The sequence below is a fragment of the Scyliorhinus canicula genome, chromosome 7 (genome assembly GCF_902713615.1).
Source record: "Scyliorhinus canicula chromosome 7, sScyCan1.1, whole genome shotgun sequence".
Lineage (NCBI taxonomy): Eukaryota > Metazoa > Chordata > Chondrichthyes > Carcharhiniformes > Scyliorhinidae > Scyliorhinus > Scyliorhinus canicula.
In genome coordinates, this window is record NC_052152.1 from 74,523,711 (window position 1) to 74,538,384 (window position 14,674).

Below are 14,674 nucleotides of genomic sequence, written 5' to 3' on the forward strand. Positions count from 1 at the left end.
TTCAGAAGTCCATAAACCTGTTGAACTTTGCTCTTGTAGCTAATAATATGAACTGGACCTTTGGGCAAAATGCCACCTGTAAATGTGCCTGTTGGAATTTTAGGTCTATTGGTGTACTCCAGAGGAACACCTACCTGACTAAAATTGGAAGCAATGAGAAACATGGGTGCTAAAAGGTAGAAAGCAAACTCACAGATTCTGAAAATCTAAAATAAGTGTTGAAAGTGCAGGTGTTACATGATAGATCAATTAGCACTTGATGAAAGTCAGTCAGCATTTGATAAAGCGTGAGTTCTATTGAACTTGCAACGTTACTCTGTCTACACATTTCACAAATTCTTGTTTTTAGGCATGAAACATGGCATCTACATTTTTTTTCAGTCTCGTGTATTTGTAAATAGTTATTTGCATGCCATCATCAATTGTACAAATGGAATAACGGGAGAGCGAGTTTACCTCTGTTTATTGCTGGTTACAATTATACATTGGGCTTTAAGTGTATGGCGGTTGTCTGGGTGTGGTACTGCACTGGTTTTGCTTGTCTGTTTTGGTTTTCAGGGACTGGGTCATGGGGGAGGGGATTGCAGGGGGGGGCAGAAACCTCCATACTTGCAAACGAAGGTTGGCTAATGAACGAATTGTGCAGGATAAGTGGATTGGCCACACTAAATTGCCCCTTAATTAGAAAAAAAATAATTGGGTACTTTAAATTTATTTTTTTAAATAGTGACGTGGAACATGAGGGTGTTGAGGGGCAGGTGAAGAGATCGAGGGTTTTTACACACTTAAAGAGGTTAAAAGCCGACATGGTGATGCTGCAGGAGACCCATCTGAGGGTGAAGGATCAGGTGAGGCTTAGGAATAGTTGGATGAGTCAGGTCGAAGGCGCTAGCTGGACTCATGAGATGGGAGGAATGGACCTGTGGAAGGAACGGGACAAATCATTTTTCTCCCCAGGACACAAGGTGTACACGAGGATATACTTTTCATGGTGGGGAAGGCACTATTGGCTGGAGTTAGGGGGTTGGAGTACTCAGCAATTGTGATTTTGGACCATGCTCCATTGGTTGGATGTGGTTTTGGAGAAGGGAATGGCCTAGAAAGCCAGGGTGGAGAATGGACGTGGGATTGTTAGCGGACCGGAGCTTGTGTGATAAAATTGGGACGGTGATCGAGGAATATGTGAGGGTTAATTGTACAGGGGAGGTTTCACAGTCGGTGGCTTTGGAGACTCCGAAGGCATTAGTGAGGGGGAGAGGTGAGTTTGTTCAAACCTAAGGTGGATAGGGAGGGGAGAGAGGAGAATCAAAAATTGATAGAAGAGATTCTGGAGGTGGATGTAAGATATGCAGGAGACCCGGACCCGAGTCTCTTGAACAAGAGGAAGGAGTTGCAGGCGAGGATCAACCAGTTGTTCCCAGGGAAAGCGGTATACCAGTTGAGAAGGGTGAGGGGGCGCTGTCTCCAAGCACGGGGAGAAGGCAGTACATATGCTGCCCGCCAGCTCTGGAGGGAGGCAGCAGTGAGGAAGATATTTTAATATGGGATAAGATGGGGAAGCTGGTGGTGGCCATGGAGCAGATCAATATGTATTCAAGGAATTTTATAGGGATCTTTATAGGATGGAGCCACCGGGGTATGAGGGAGTTTTTGGACGGGTTGGCGTATCCAAGGCTGGGTGAGGAGGATGGAGCAGGGTTGGAGGGGGCAGTGAGGGGGCAGGAGATGAAGGAGGCAATTGGGAGGATGCAGGCAGGAAGGCGCTGAGCCCGATGGGTTCCAAGTTGAAATTTAAGGACACTTTGGCACCTTTGATGGTGGGAATGTTTGAGGATGCAATAGATTATGGTGTCTTGCCGCAAATGATGTAACAAGCTTCCATTTAGTTACTGCTAAAGAAGGATAAGGACACGGTGGAGTATGGGAGCAGGCCCATTAGAAATTAAATGAAATGAAAATCACTTATTGTCACAAGTAGGCTTCAAATGAAGTTACTGTGAAAAGCCCCTAGTCGCCACATTCCGGCGTCTGTTTGGGGAGGCTAGTACGGGAATTGAGCCGTGCTGCTGGCCTGCCTTGGTCTGCTTTCAAAGCCAGCGATTTAGCCCTGTACTAAACCAGCCCCTGCTGAATGTAGATGCCAGGATTTTGGTTGGCGTCAAGGTTGAAAGGATGTTTCCTGAAGGTGATTGGGGAGGGTCAGGCAGAGTTCGCGAAGGGAAGGCAGTTGTTCTCGAATATGAGGAGGTTGTTAAATGTGATATTGTCTCTGGCAGAGGGAAAGGAGATGAAGGTGGTGGTGACACTGGATGCAGAGAAGGCATTCGATTGGATAAAGTGGGGTTACTGTATGACGGTTTTGGAGAGATTTGGAATTGGGCCAAGGTTTGTGGCATGGGTGCAGCTGTTGTATGAGGAACTGATGGCGAGTGTTCGCACTAACAACATGAACTTGGGGTACTTTGCACTGTATTGGGGTACGAGACACGGAAGCCCTATGTATCCCCTGTTGTATGAGCTGAGGGAAGCGAAGGGGGGGTTCTACAATTGTTGGGGCTTGTTCATCATGCACTTTCGGGAGTTGGTTATCTTTCATTGTTGAGGGCGGAGGTCGTAGTGGGGGGGAGGGGGAGTTGGTGGGTGTCCTGGGTTTCAATGGGATTGCTTTTGTTTAGTGTGGGGTTGTTTGTTTTTCTTTTCTTTTGTATGGTGAAAATTTGTCGAATAATAACATATTTTTTTTAATTGCACACATGGATGCCTTCAGTGGTTAGCACTGCTGCCATACGGCGCCGAGGACCCAGGTTCAATCCCAGCCCCGGGTCATTGTCCGTGTGGAGTTTGCACTTTCTCTCCTTGTCTGCGTGGGCTCAGCCCCACAACCCAAAGATGCGCAGGGTAGGTGGATTGACCTGCTAAATTGCCCCTTAATTGGAAAAAAAAGAATTGGGCACTGTAAATTTTTAAAAAACAAATGGATGCCTTGGCCAGAGTTGTATATGAAATTATCCTTTCCTACCTTCCGCAGAATCTTCACGAATTGCGTATCCCCCGCTGTTTTATCTTCCTGGTGGAAGCGCTTTCTGGAAGACATCGCTCCTATCCTGGTGCTGAAGGATTTTCGTCTGTTGGACTGTTTGGATTACTGTACTCACTGCCAACAGCACTTATACATACCTCGGTGACAACTCATCGGACAAAGTTCATGCCAGGTTCCTGCCTTACACCATGGAAATGTGCTGAGTTACGCAAACGATCATTCCTCTTTGCTTTGAGCTGACGATAAGATTTAATACCTCATTCCCTGCATTTATTTTCCAGGTTGCAATCTCCTTGTAGCATCACATGATACTGGTTTGTTCTTAGCATCACTAAACTTTTGTGACTGTGATGGTGGGAATAGTTGGCAAATATTGCATGCTTACCAATGCAACTTTTTGAGTGACTGGGTGTTAAGAAGCAAAAATACAAAAACAAACTCTTTGTTGTCGAAATGTGATTAAACTGAAAGGGCGGCATTGGCACAGTGTGATGGAAACACAAGAATTGAATAGAAACACAAATACATTCAAATAACAAAGATTAATATTGTTTTTTTTATTTGTTAATAACTTGACAGGTTTATATGCAATGGCCGTGATGTTCTGCTCCTGTCCGTGTCAGGCGGGTTCGGCCATGGGAGTGGAAAATATCGTGAGAGGGCCAAAGCTGCGTTTCACAATGTCATCAAACCAGGAAGCGATCGTGCCCTTCCCACTATGGGCCGTGCTTCCCAATGGTGAATGGCAGGGACCATATTATAATAAATTAACATATAATTATCAAGCCCATACACTGAAATCAACCCCCCCCCCTCCCCCCCCCCCCCAACCACCACATCAAAAAATTCAATCCACGGTGGCATGATGGCAGAACGGCTGATCTGCACCTGTGGAGCAGAACTCCAAGGCGAACTCAAGAGGGAGAGAGTAGCGCCCAGATTGTACGCAGATAGTGCCAGGAGTGCCATGGGGTACCAGAGTGGGTGTTGGGGTTCTTAGGCTGCCGGGGGTGGGGGGAGTGTGGGGGGGGGGGGGGGGGGGGGGTGTGGGGTGAACCTAGGTGAAGGTGCTGGCTGTGCATAGAGATGACCTTTAAAAATGGCATCCGGATATTTGAGTGTCTAATTTGATGGCAGAGCGGGCCAGTCAGAGGCTGCCTGCCAGCGATACATCATGGAAACCGTGACTTCAAGTTTTTTTTTCTAAGTGCCGCATGATTCAGCAGAGAAAGCCAACATTGCCGTTGGTGGGTTTTTATTTTGAAAAATATTTGATTTTCAGTTATATACTGAACAGCAACAGTAAACCATACACAATAAGAACAAAGAACAAAGAACAGTACAGCACAGGAACAGGCCCTTCGGCCCGCCAAGCCTGCGCTGATCACATGTCCCATCTAAACCAAACGCCTATATCCTTCTTTAGCCTGTCTGTTCATGTGTCTATCTAGATAAGTCTTAACGGTCGCTAACGTATCTGCCTCAACCACCTCACTTGCAGTGCATTCCAGGCCACCACCACCCTCTGTTTAAAAAACTTCCCCCGCACATCTCCACTGAAACTTTCCTCCCTCACCTTGAACTTGTGCCCCCTTGTAATTGTCATTTTCACCCTGAGAAAAAGCCTCCAACTGTTCATTCTATCTATACTCCTAATAATTTTACTAACTTGTATCAGATTGCCCCTCAGCCTCCGTCTCTCTAGGGAGAACAATCCCAATTTATTCAATCTCTCCTCATAGCTAATACCCTCCTTAGCAGGCAGCATCCTGGTAAACCTTTTCTGTACTCTCTCCAAAGTCTCTACGTCCCTCTGGTAGTGTGGTGACCAGAATTGGACACAGTACTCCAAATGTGGCCTAACCAACGTTCTATATAACTGCAACATAATTTGCAAACTTTTATACTCGATGCCCCGTCTGATGAAAGCAGGCATGCCATCTGTTTTCTTCACCACCATTTCCACCTGTGCTGCCACCTTTAAGGATCTGTGGACCTGCACGCCCAGATCTCTCTGTCTCTATGCTCCTGATGGTTCTGCCATTTATTTTATAGCTCCCACCTGAATCGGATCTACCAAAATGCATCACCTCGCATTTGTCCGGGTTAAATTCCATCTGCCATTTCTCCGTCCAATTTTGCAGCCTATCTATATCCTGCTGGATTCTCTGACAATCTTCATCACTATCCGCAACTCCATCAATATTAGTATCATCCGCAAACTTGCTAATCAGACCCGCTATGTTTTCTTCAAAATCATTACAAACAGCAGAGGTCCCAGTACTGATCCCTGCAGAACACCACTAGTTACAGACCTCCATTCAGAAAAAAGCCCTTCCACTGCTACCCTCTGTCTTCTATGGTCAAGTCAGTTCTTTTAAAAAAATAAATTTAGAGTTCCCAATTAATTGTTTTCCAATTAAGGGGCAATTTAGCATGGCCAATCCACCTACCCTGCACATCTTTGGATTGTGGGGGCGAAACCCATGCAAACATGAGGAGAATGTGCAAACTCCACACAGAGAGTGACACAGAGCAGGGATCGAACCTGGGACCTCGGCCCTGTGAGACAGCAGTGCTAACCACTGTGCCACCGTACTGCCCAGGTCAAGCCAATTCTGAATCCATCTAGCTAGCCCCCGTGTGATTTAATCTTTTGCACCAGCCTGCCATGAAGGACTTTGTCAAATGCTTTACTAACGTCCATGTAGACAACATCCACAGCTCCTCCCTCATCAATCATTTTTGTCAACTCCTCAAAAAAACTCAATTAAATTAGTGAGACATGAGCTCCCTCGTACAAAACCATGCTGTCTGTCACTAATAAAACCATTCATTTCCAAATGTGCATAGATCCTGGGCTGAATTCTCCGCCGTCGGATTCTGCATTTTGCTGGCAGCCCAGGGGCTTCCCGATGGTGTAGAGCTGCCCCACAATGGGAAACCCCATTGACCAGCCAGCGAAATGGAGAATCCCAACGGCATGCCACACCAGAAAACCGCCCCCTATTTCTGAGAATCTTTTCCAACAATTTCACTATCACTGATGCCACGTTCACTGGCCTATAATTACCCGGGTTATCCTTGCTACCCTTCTTAAATAACAGGATAACATTGGATATCCTACAATCCTCTGGGACTTTGCCTGTGGCCAACGAGGAAACAAAGGCTGGATTCTCCGATCCCCAGCGGCAAAATCACGTTAGGCACCAGGGCGGAGAATCCCCGATGATGCTGAAATTGGGGGCGGCACTGAATTTGCGATGCTCCGCCTCCTGAAAAGCTTTCAGAGTACGCTACACGCCGTATCCACAGCCTCTGAACGTTGGCTGAGTCCTGCCCCTCGACGCTCCGTCCCCAACCGGCCAAGCTCCCGATGGCGTGGGTCTCTCATGGTCTCACTTGTCGGGAACTCAGCGTGGCAGCTACTGACCCAGTCCAGAGAGCCAATCCACGGGCAGGAGAGGACATATTTGGGGCTGGGGGCACTGTGGTGGGGCGGTCCGGGACGCTCAAACAGGCCGAAGGGGGGGGGGGACTATTTGGCGGGCCGGGTCCATGGGCTATGTTCGCAATGAAGCAGCGCGCAGCCGCTACAGGCCGCCGCCCTGCGGATGCGCGGCCACGGACCCGGCAACTCTCCAGGCCGTATCGGCAGCTAGGGCTGGGAACTCTATGATGCATGGCTGCTAGCCCCCCCCCCCCCCCTCCAGAACAGGGAATCGGTGGCTGCTTTGCGGCAGTTTTCCTGACGTTAAACCCATCGATTTCACAGCGGAATGGGGACTTAGTCCCCAGAATGGAGAATCCAGCCCCAACGTTTTCTGTTGGAGGCCCAGCGATTTAATCTCTTGTCTCCCTCTGTAACTTGGGATAGATGCCATCTGACCCCGGTAATTTGTCGACCTTAATGCTTTTTAATACACCTAACACTTCCTCCCTCATAATAATGATTTGTTCTAAAGTGTTTACCCATCCCTCTGAGACACCACCAATCAACATGTCACTCTCCTTTGTGAATACCGATGCAAAATACTCATTAAAGATCTCACCCACTTCCCTTGGTTCTGCGCATAATTTCCATTCTTTGTCCTTGAGTGGGCCAACTTTCTCTAGCTACCCTCTTGTTCCTAATATACGTATAAAATGCCTTGGGATTCTCCTTAATCCTGTCTGCCAAGGACATTTCGTGACCCCTTTTTGCCCTCCTAACTCCCTGTTTGAGTTCTTTTCTACTTTCCTGTATTCTTCAAGTGCTTCAGCTGTTTTTAGTTGCCTAGACCTCATGTATGCATCCTTTTTCTTTTTGATTTGACTCGCAATTTCTCTGGTCATCACAGTTCCTGAATCCTGCCTTTCCTTTTCATCGGCACATGCCTGTCCTGCACTCCCATCAACTGCTCTTTAAAAGACTCCCACATGCCAAGTGTGGATGTACTCCAAACAGCCTCTCCCAAACAACAGCCTCCAAATCCTGCCTAATCTGGTTGTAGATTAGCATGAATTTAGCACCTTAACCCAAGGATACTCGTCCGAGTACCCGAAAGTTTACGGAATTGTGGTCACTGTTCACCACATGTTCCCCCACTGCAACTTTGCTGACCTGGCCGGGCTCGTTCCCTGGTACTAGGTCCAGTATAGCCCCCTCTTTAGTCGGACTATCCACATATTGTTCCAAAAAACCTTCCTGGACAGACGGAACAAATTCCTCACCATCCGGACACCTAGCCCTAAGGGATTTCCAGTCAATATGAGGAAAATTAAAGTCTCCCACTACAAAAATCCTATTATTTCTACATCTTTCCAGAATCTACTTACAAATTTGTTCTTCAATTTCCTGTGGGCTGTTGGGTGGCCTGTAGTACAGCCCCATCATAGTGACTGCCCCCTTCCTGTTTCTGAGTTCTACCCACAGTGTCTCGTTACTTGATTCTTCCAAAGTGTCCGCCCTCAGTAATATGTTCTCTAACCAGTGTTGCAACTTGATGCCGTCAATTACAACGAGACGAGAATGGTGAAACAATCGAGGCATTATTACACAAGATGTTGTGCCTCCTGCAGCTGGAACCAGAATGGGAGCAGCGCAGGAGAGCATACACTTTTATACAGTGCCTGCTGGGAGGAGCCAGCAGGCTGGGATTTACTGTGGTACCTGTAATACAGTGGCATTACCGTTATACATGCAATGTGTTACTAGTGGGGTTTACCACACAACTCCCCCACCCCTTTTACCTTTCCCTCTGTCTCACCTAAAACACCTATATTATTTAGCTGCCAGTCCTGTCCCTTTTTTAACCAAGTCTCCATTACCGCAACCACATCCAAGTTTTGCGCATGAATCAAAGCTCTAAGTTCATCTGTCTGACTTGTTATACTCAGTGCATTGAAGCAGATGCACTCGAGACCACCAGGCCCACTGAGTTCGACCTTCCCCAGCCTGCCCTTCCTCTTAGCTAGCCTGGCCCTGGTACAATGCTCATCTCCACTTGCTGATTTACTGTTCTGATTCCCACCCCCCCGCCACATTAATTTAAACCCACCCAAACCATACTAGCAAACCTCCCAGCCAGGATGGTGCCCCTTCAGTTCAGGTGTAACCTGTCCTTGTACAGGCTTCACCTTCGCTGGAAGACATCCCAATTATCCAGAACACTGGAGCCCTCCCTCCTGCACCAGTTCTTGAGCCACATGTTCAGCTGCACTATCTCCCTGTTCCTAGCTTCACCAACACATGGAACGGGGAGTAATCCTGAGATTACTATCCTAGAGGTCCTGCTTTTTAATCTGGTACCTAACTCCCTAAATTGCCATTGGAGGACCTCACTACTCACTCTACCTATGTCATTCGTGCCAATTTGGACAATGACCTCTGTCTGATTTCTCTCCCGTTTTCGGATGCTTTGTACCCGCTCAGAGACATCCAGGATCCTGGCACCGGGGAGGCAAATTATCATCCTGCAGGCCCTTTCGCGGCTATGGTGGGTCCCTGACTATTGAATCTCCTACCACTATTGCTTTGCTACGCTTTGTACCCCTCGTCTGTGCAGCAGGTCTAGCCGTGGTACCTTTGCTTTGGCCCCTGTAGGACCTTCCCCTCATCTATATCCAAAACGGTATCCTTGTTAGATTGGGGGATAGCCATAGGGGACCCCTGCACTGCCTGCCTGCCCTGTCTAGCGGTCACTCATCTATCTTCCTGTACCTTGGGTGTGACCGCATCTCTGTAGCTAAGTAAGTTTGTTGAGGTGTTGCTGCCAAATCTGGAAAGCAACCCTTCAGGATTGAAAGCCATGTATTTTCTACCTATGGTGTAAGGTATTCTATCAATTATTGGTTATAATCTTGTAATTACTTCTGTATTTGAATCATATCAATAAATTTAGGATGCTGTTTTCAAATTGACAATTCCAAGGCTGATGTATAAAAGGTTTCTTCAGCACAAAGGAAAAATTGCAATCAACAATAATAACAATCTTTATTAGTGTCACAAGCAGGTTTACATCAACACTGCAATGATGTTACAGTGAAAATCCCCTAGTTGCCACGTTCCGGTGCCTATTCGGGTACACTGAGGGAGAATTCAGAGTGTCCAATGCACCTAACAAGAACGTCTTTCGGGGCCTATGGGAGCAAACCGGAGCGCCCGGGGGAAACCCACGTAGACACAGGGAGAACATGCAGACTCCGCATAGACAGTGACCCAAGCCGGGAATCGAACCAGGGTCCCTGATGCTGTGAAGCAACATTGCTGACCACTGTGCTCCCGTACCACCCCCCCTTCACTCCCTCTTTTTACCCCGAGCAAAAGTTACCACATCAGCATCTCTGCTGCACTTCCGGATCCACCGACACTCCAAATATGCCACCCATGTGCTTGGCGCCACATCCACTCCCAAAATCTTCAACAAAAGGCTGGTTTTGCTCAGTAGCTTACACAGGTGGTTTATAATGCAGAACAAGGCCAGCAGGTTCAATTCCCATACCAGCTTACAGGAACAGGTACCGGAGTGTGGCGACGAGGGGCTTTTCACAGTAACTTCATACTTGTGACACTAAAAGATTATTATTACTATTACTATTATTATTATTACATTCGCAAACTCTTTCCAGAACCCCTCCAACCTTGGATATGCCCAAAACATATGGACAGGGTTCGCTGGACTCCCTGCACACTGCCCATACCTATCTTCCAACCCTGGAAAAAACTGACTCATCCTTGACCCTGCCATATGAGCCCTGTCCACCATGTTTTTTAAAAATAAATTTAGAGTACCCAATTATTTTTTCCAATTAAGGGGCAATTTAGTGTGGCCAATCTACCTAACCTGCACATCTTTGGGTTGTGGGGGTGAAACCCACACAGACACGGGGAGAATGTGCAAACTCCTCACGGACAGGGCCGGGATTCGAACCCGGGTCCTCAGCGCCGTAGGCAGCAATGCTAACCACTGTGCCACCGTGCTGCCCTCTGTCCACCATGTTAAACTGTCTGAGACTCAGGCTTGCACACAATGAGGACAAGTTATCCTCCACAAAGTCTCACTCCATACCCCAGCTTGCATCACCCCTCCAAACACCTCCTCCCACTTGCACCAGACCTCCTCCACCGTGGCACCCTGTCTCTTCATCAGCACCCCAAAAATATCTAACACGTTGCTCTCGCCTGTCTCATCCATGGACAGTAGCTTTGTTCTGTAGCAATGGAGGTGGCAGCTGCAGGAGCGAACCCACCTCTTTCCTCAAGAAGTCCCTCACCTGCAGGAACCTTTACCCATTCCCCTTCGGCAGCGAGTACACCTCCTCAAGCTCTTCCAATTCCATAAACTTACCCCTCAGAAATAGGTCCCGAAAATACTCTATCCCCAAGCACCCCCACCCCCGAAACCTCTCACCCAGCCCCGCTGGAACAAACCTGTGGTTACCACAAATCGGTGCCCACAGAGACATGCCTTCCATCCTACAGTGCTGCCATCATTGGTTCCACACTCTCAACACTGATATCACCACTAGGCTGGTGGAGTACCCGGCCGGCGAGAAGGGAAGAGGTGCCAACAATAGCACCCTCAGATTGGTCCCTTTACAGAAAACCTACAGCATCTATCGTCACATGAACCTCTCCTCGACAGGCCCCCCCCCCCCCCCCCCCCCCCCGCCTATCCTTTTCCAGAAACACCCTCTTGTCCGGGGAACATTACCCACCCACAAGAACCCCAGTATCATCTTATTCACTTTACTAAGAAAAGACTTGGGTGTGACAATCGGGAGATTCTGAAACACAAACAGAAACTTCGGGAGCACCATAATATTTACAGTCTAGACGTTCACAGCCATTGACAAAGACAACACATCTTTTAGTCCTCCTTCATTCCCTCCACTAATTTTGTCAGATTCAACTTGTGCAGCAAGGCCCTGCTCTGTGCCATGTGTATCTCAAGATAATGAAAGCTTGCCCCTATCAACTGAAATGGCAACCTCCTTAAACTTCCCCCCATCCCGGGCATTGATCGGGAATACCTCACTTTTCCCCATATTGAGCTTATACCCTGAAAAAAGATTAGACTCCCCCAGATCCCCATAATCCTGTCACAACTCTCAACCGAGTTTGCAATATATAAGATGTCATCAGCATATAAAGAGACTTGATGCTCCACCACCCCGCCACCCAATGCCCCGTCACCTCCTCGAAGGCCTCAGTGCCATTGCCAACCCAGTCGACAAACCCAAACCCAAACCGCCCCAGTACCTCGAATAAGTGCGGCCACTCCACATGGTCAAACGTATTGTCAACGTCAATAGACACAAGTACCTCCACCTCCCGGCCCATCATTATTACATTCAATAGCCCCTGAACATTGGCCGATAGCTGCCACCTCTTCATGAACCCCATCTGGTCCTCCCCTATCACCCCAGCACACAAATCCGCACATCTCTATCCGCACCACCAGCACTTTCACCAATAGCTTCGCATCATCCTGCCCTGAATGAAACACCTGTCCCACCCATCCCTTCCTCAGCCTCATCTGATCCACCATCTTTAAATGAGTCTCCTGCAAAAACACAATGTCCGCCTTCAAACTCCTCAAATGAGTGAACATGCACGACCTCTTAACCAATGCTTTAAATCCCCAAACATTGCTTGAAATCAGCCAGGTCGGGGGTATCCTGGACCCTCTCCCGTCTGGTCAGTGGAAGACTCCCTCCCGGAGTGGCCTGCCAAGCATGTTAGCTACATACTTTGTGGCCTGCATTCCCTCAATGCCTTTGGGCAACCCTACAATCCAGAGATTCTGCCTCCTCGACCAATTCTCCAAATTGTCCAGTTTCTTCTTCAGTTTCCTTTGGCCCAGCGCCACCAGCGTAATCTCTGCCTCCAACGAGGCCAACTGGTCCTCATGGTCCGCAACCAACTCTTCCACTTTTTGGAGTGACGGACTGTGTGCCTCCTACCTCTTCTCCACTCTCTTGATGGTTGCTCGAATCAGGTCTTAGCCAGATCCTCTGAGGTCTCTTGCCTTTGCTGCTGGAACTGGACCACTGAGCGGGCTGCGATGCCACAGATCTTCCGCCATTTTCCCTCTGTCGCACTTCACGACACCTGGTCTGACTGTTGTCCCTTTACAGTTGCACTCCTTTTTTGATAGAGTGTGGGACATGCCCACCCGTAGGAGAATCCTTACCTCTGTCTGTTCCTGTACTTTGTACCAGCAATCACACCCATGAACGGGTCACAAGGACGAAACAATTCAGCCTCAAGCAGGAGCCACCAAATGTGCGACCACTCACCCCTTGGCTGCCACTGGAAGTCTCAATCAGTGGTTTCAACGTCGCTTTTCCCACCCGGTCTTTGCTCGTATCGGAGAAACTCCTAGCTGGGAAGGGACAATGCAGAAGTAGTTTGTAGGAGTAGTTTGCACCCCATCCACCACCTTCAACATTCACTCCCTCCACCACCGACAAAACTGTGTAGCATCCACAAGATGTATTGCAGCAACTCACCAAGACTCCTTTGACAGCATCTTACAAACCTTCGACCTCTTCCATCTAGAAGGACAAGTGCAGCAGATGCTTGGGAACACCACCGGTTCCTTTTCAAGCCACACACCATCCTGACGTGGAAATATTTCACTGTTCCTTCACTGACACTGGATCAAAATCTTGAAACTTCCTCCCTATCAGCACTGTGAGTGTACCTACACTATATGGACCGCAGCAGTTCAAGAAGGCCACAGATCACCAACTTCTCAAGTGCAATTAGGGATGGGCAATAAATGCTGCCTTAGCCAGCGATGCCGAAGGATAAAAAAATAATTTTGTATATGCTTATTTCTGCGCAAGTTTTAAGCTAGGAATGCTGGGAAATAATGGCTCAATACTTCCAATCTGAGTCCGAATCTGGAGGTGGAATTGTCCCCTCCTGGCTGTGGCAGGGGCAGCTGGGTGTGATATTCTTTGTATAGTTCTCCAAGATGGATCAAAGTCACCGTGTTGACAAAGAACATCAAGCTATGTATTTGAAACAAAGCTAGTTTATTTTACATTACTTCAAATGGTTCGCACACTTTACTAAGTCATAGCGAATACAGCTAACACTCTATCTCAACCTTTCACTAACCTTCTTCACAATCTTCTCCCAGAATTCCCAAGTGACACAGGCTTTTATCTGTGGTGCCATCTAGTGATGAGATACATGAACATCATCTTGTTAATCCTTTGCACTCCTTACATTATATATAATAATAATAATCGCTTATTGTCACAAGTAGGCTTCAATGAAGTTACTGTGAAAAGCCCCTAGTTGCCACATTCCGGCGCCTGTTCTGGGAGGCCTGAATTGAACCCGCACTGCTGGTCTTGTTCTGCATTACAAGCCAGCTGTTTAGCCCACTGTGCTAAACCAGCCCCTCATACCATTACATCCCCCTCTTTTTTAGATGTTTGTACAGTAACAAACAGTAGAATATAAGGAACGATATTACATGGTACATTGATATGTATACCAAAAAGTTAACAAGTGAGTCAAAATTTGTTAAAGTTTTACAAATTAAGTCTTTCAGGTTTCTTTCTGATTCTGGATGATCGCCTCAATCTAGTCGACTGAGTTTCAGATGTTTCCAATGTCTTCTAGAAGTCATCTTGTTTGTCATAGTAGTATTCAATAAGTTACCATCAAACTCAATACATGGAAATAAAGTTTGAGAAGACTTGACTTTCAAAAGAGCACATCTGTTTCATCTTAGAACAGAACCATCAGTCGCTTTAACAATATTCGAGTGAGGTGCTGCTTGGCTAAGTCAGACCATCCTCCATTGGGAATCTGAATTCTCACTAGATCAAGTGGATCAAGTGGTTCCTGTGATTTTGCATGTTCATTGTGGTATTTCTCCTGAAGATGCTTTGATGCTGCATTTTCTCTTTGACTTGCTAAAGATCAGGATCAGCTAGTTGTAAACATGGAAGAGTTGTACCCAACAATCCATTCATTAACAACTGAGCAGGAGATAAACCAGTTGAGAGAGGAACAGCCCTATAGTTCAATAAAACTAAGAACATATCTGAGCCAGAGTCAAGTGCTTTCTTGAAAGGTTGTTTCAAGATTCAAACTCCTTTTTCTACCTTGCCATTAGATTGCAGATA

At 47.3% G+C, this 14,674-nt stretch overlaps 1 protein-coding gene across 1 annotated transcript in view; it reads right to left on the reverse strand.

Annotated features, from left to right (window-relative positions):
• Positions 1-3,138, reverse strand: part of pcyt1ba (phosphate cytidylyltransferase 1, choline, beta a) — a 140,221-nt gene extending 137,083 nt beyond the window's left edge. Inside the window, exon 1 of the mRNA XM_038802240.1 lies at positions 3,020-3,138. Coding sequence (XP_038658168.1) covers positions 3,020-3,094 — 75 coding nt within the window. The 5' untranslated portion in view covers positions 3,095-3,138. The remainder of the gene's footprint in view (positions 1-3,019) is intronic.
• Between the last annotated feature and the right edge of the window lie 11,536 nt (positions 3,139-14,674).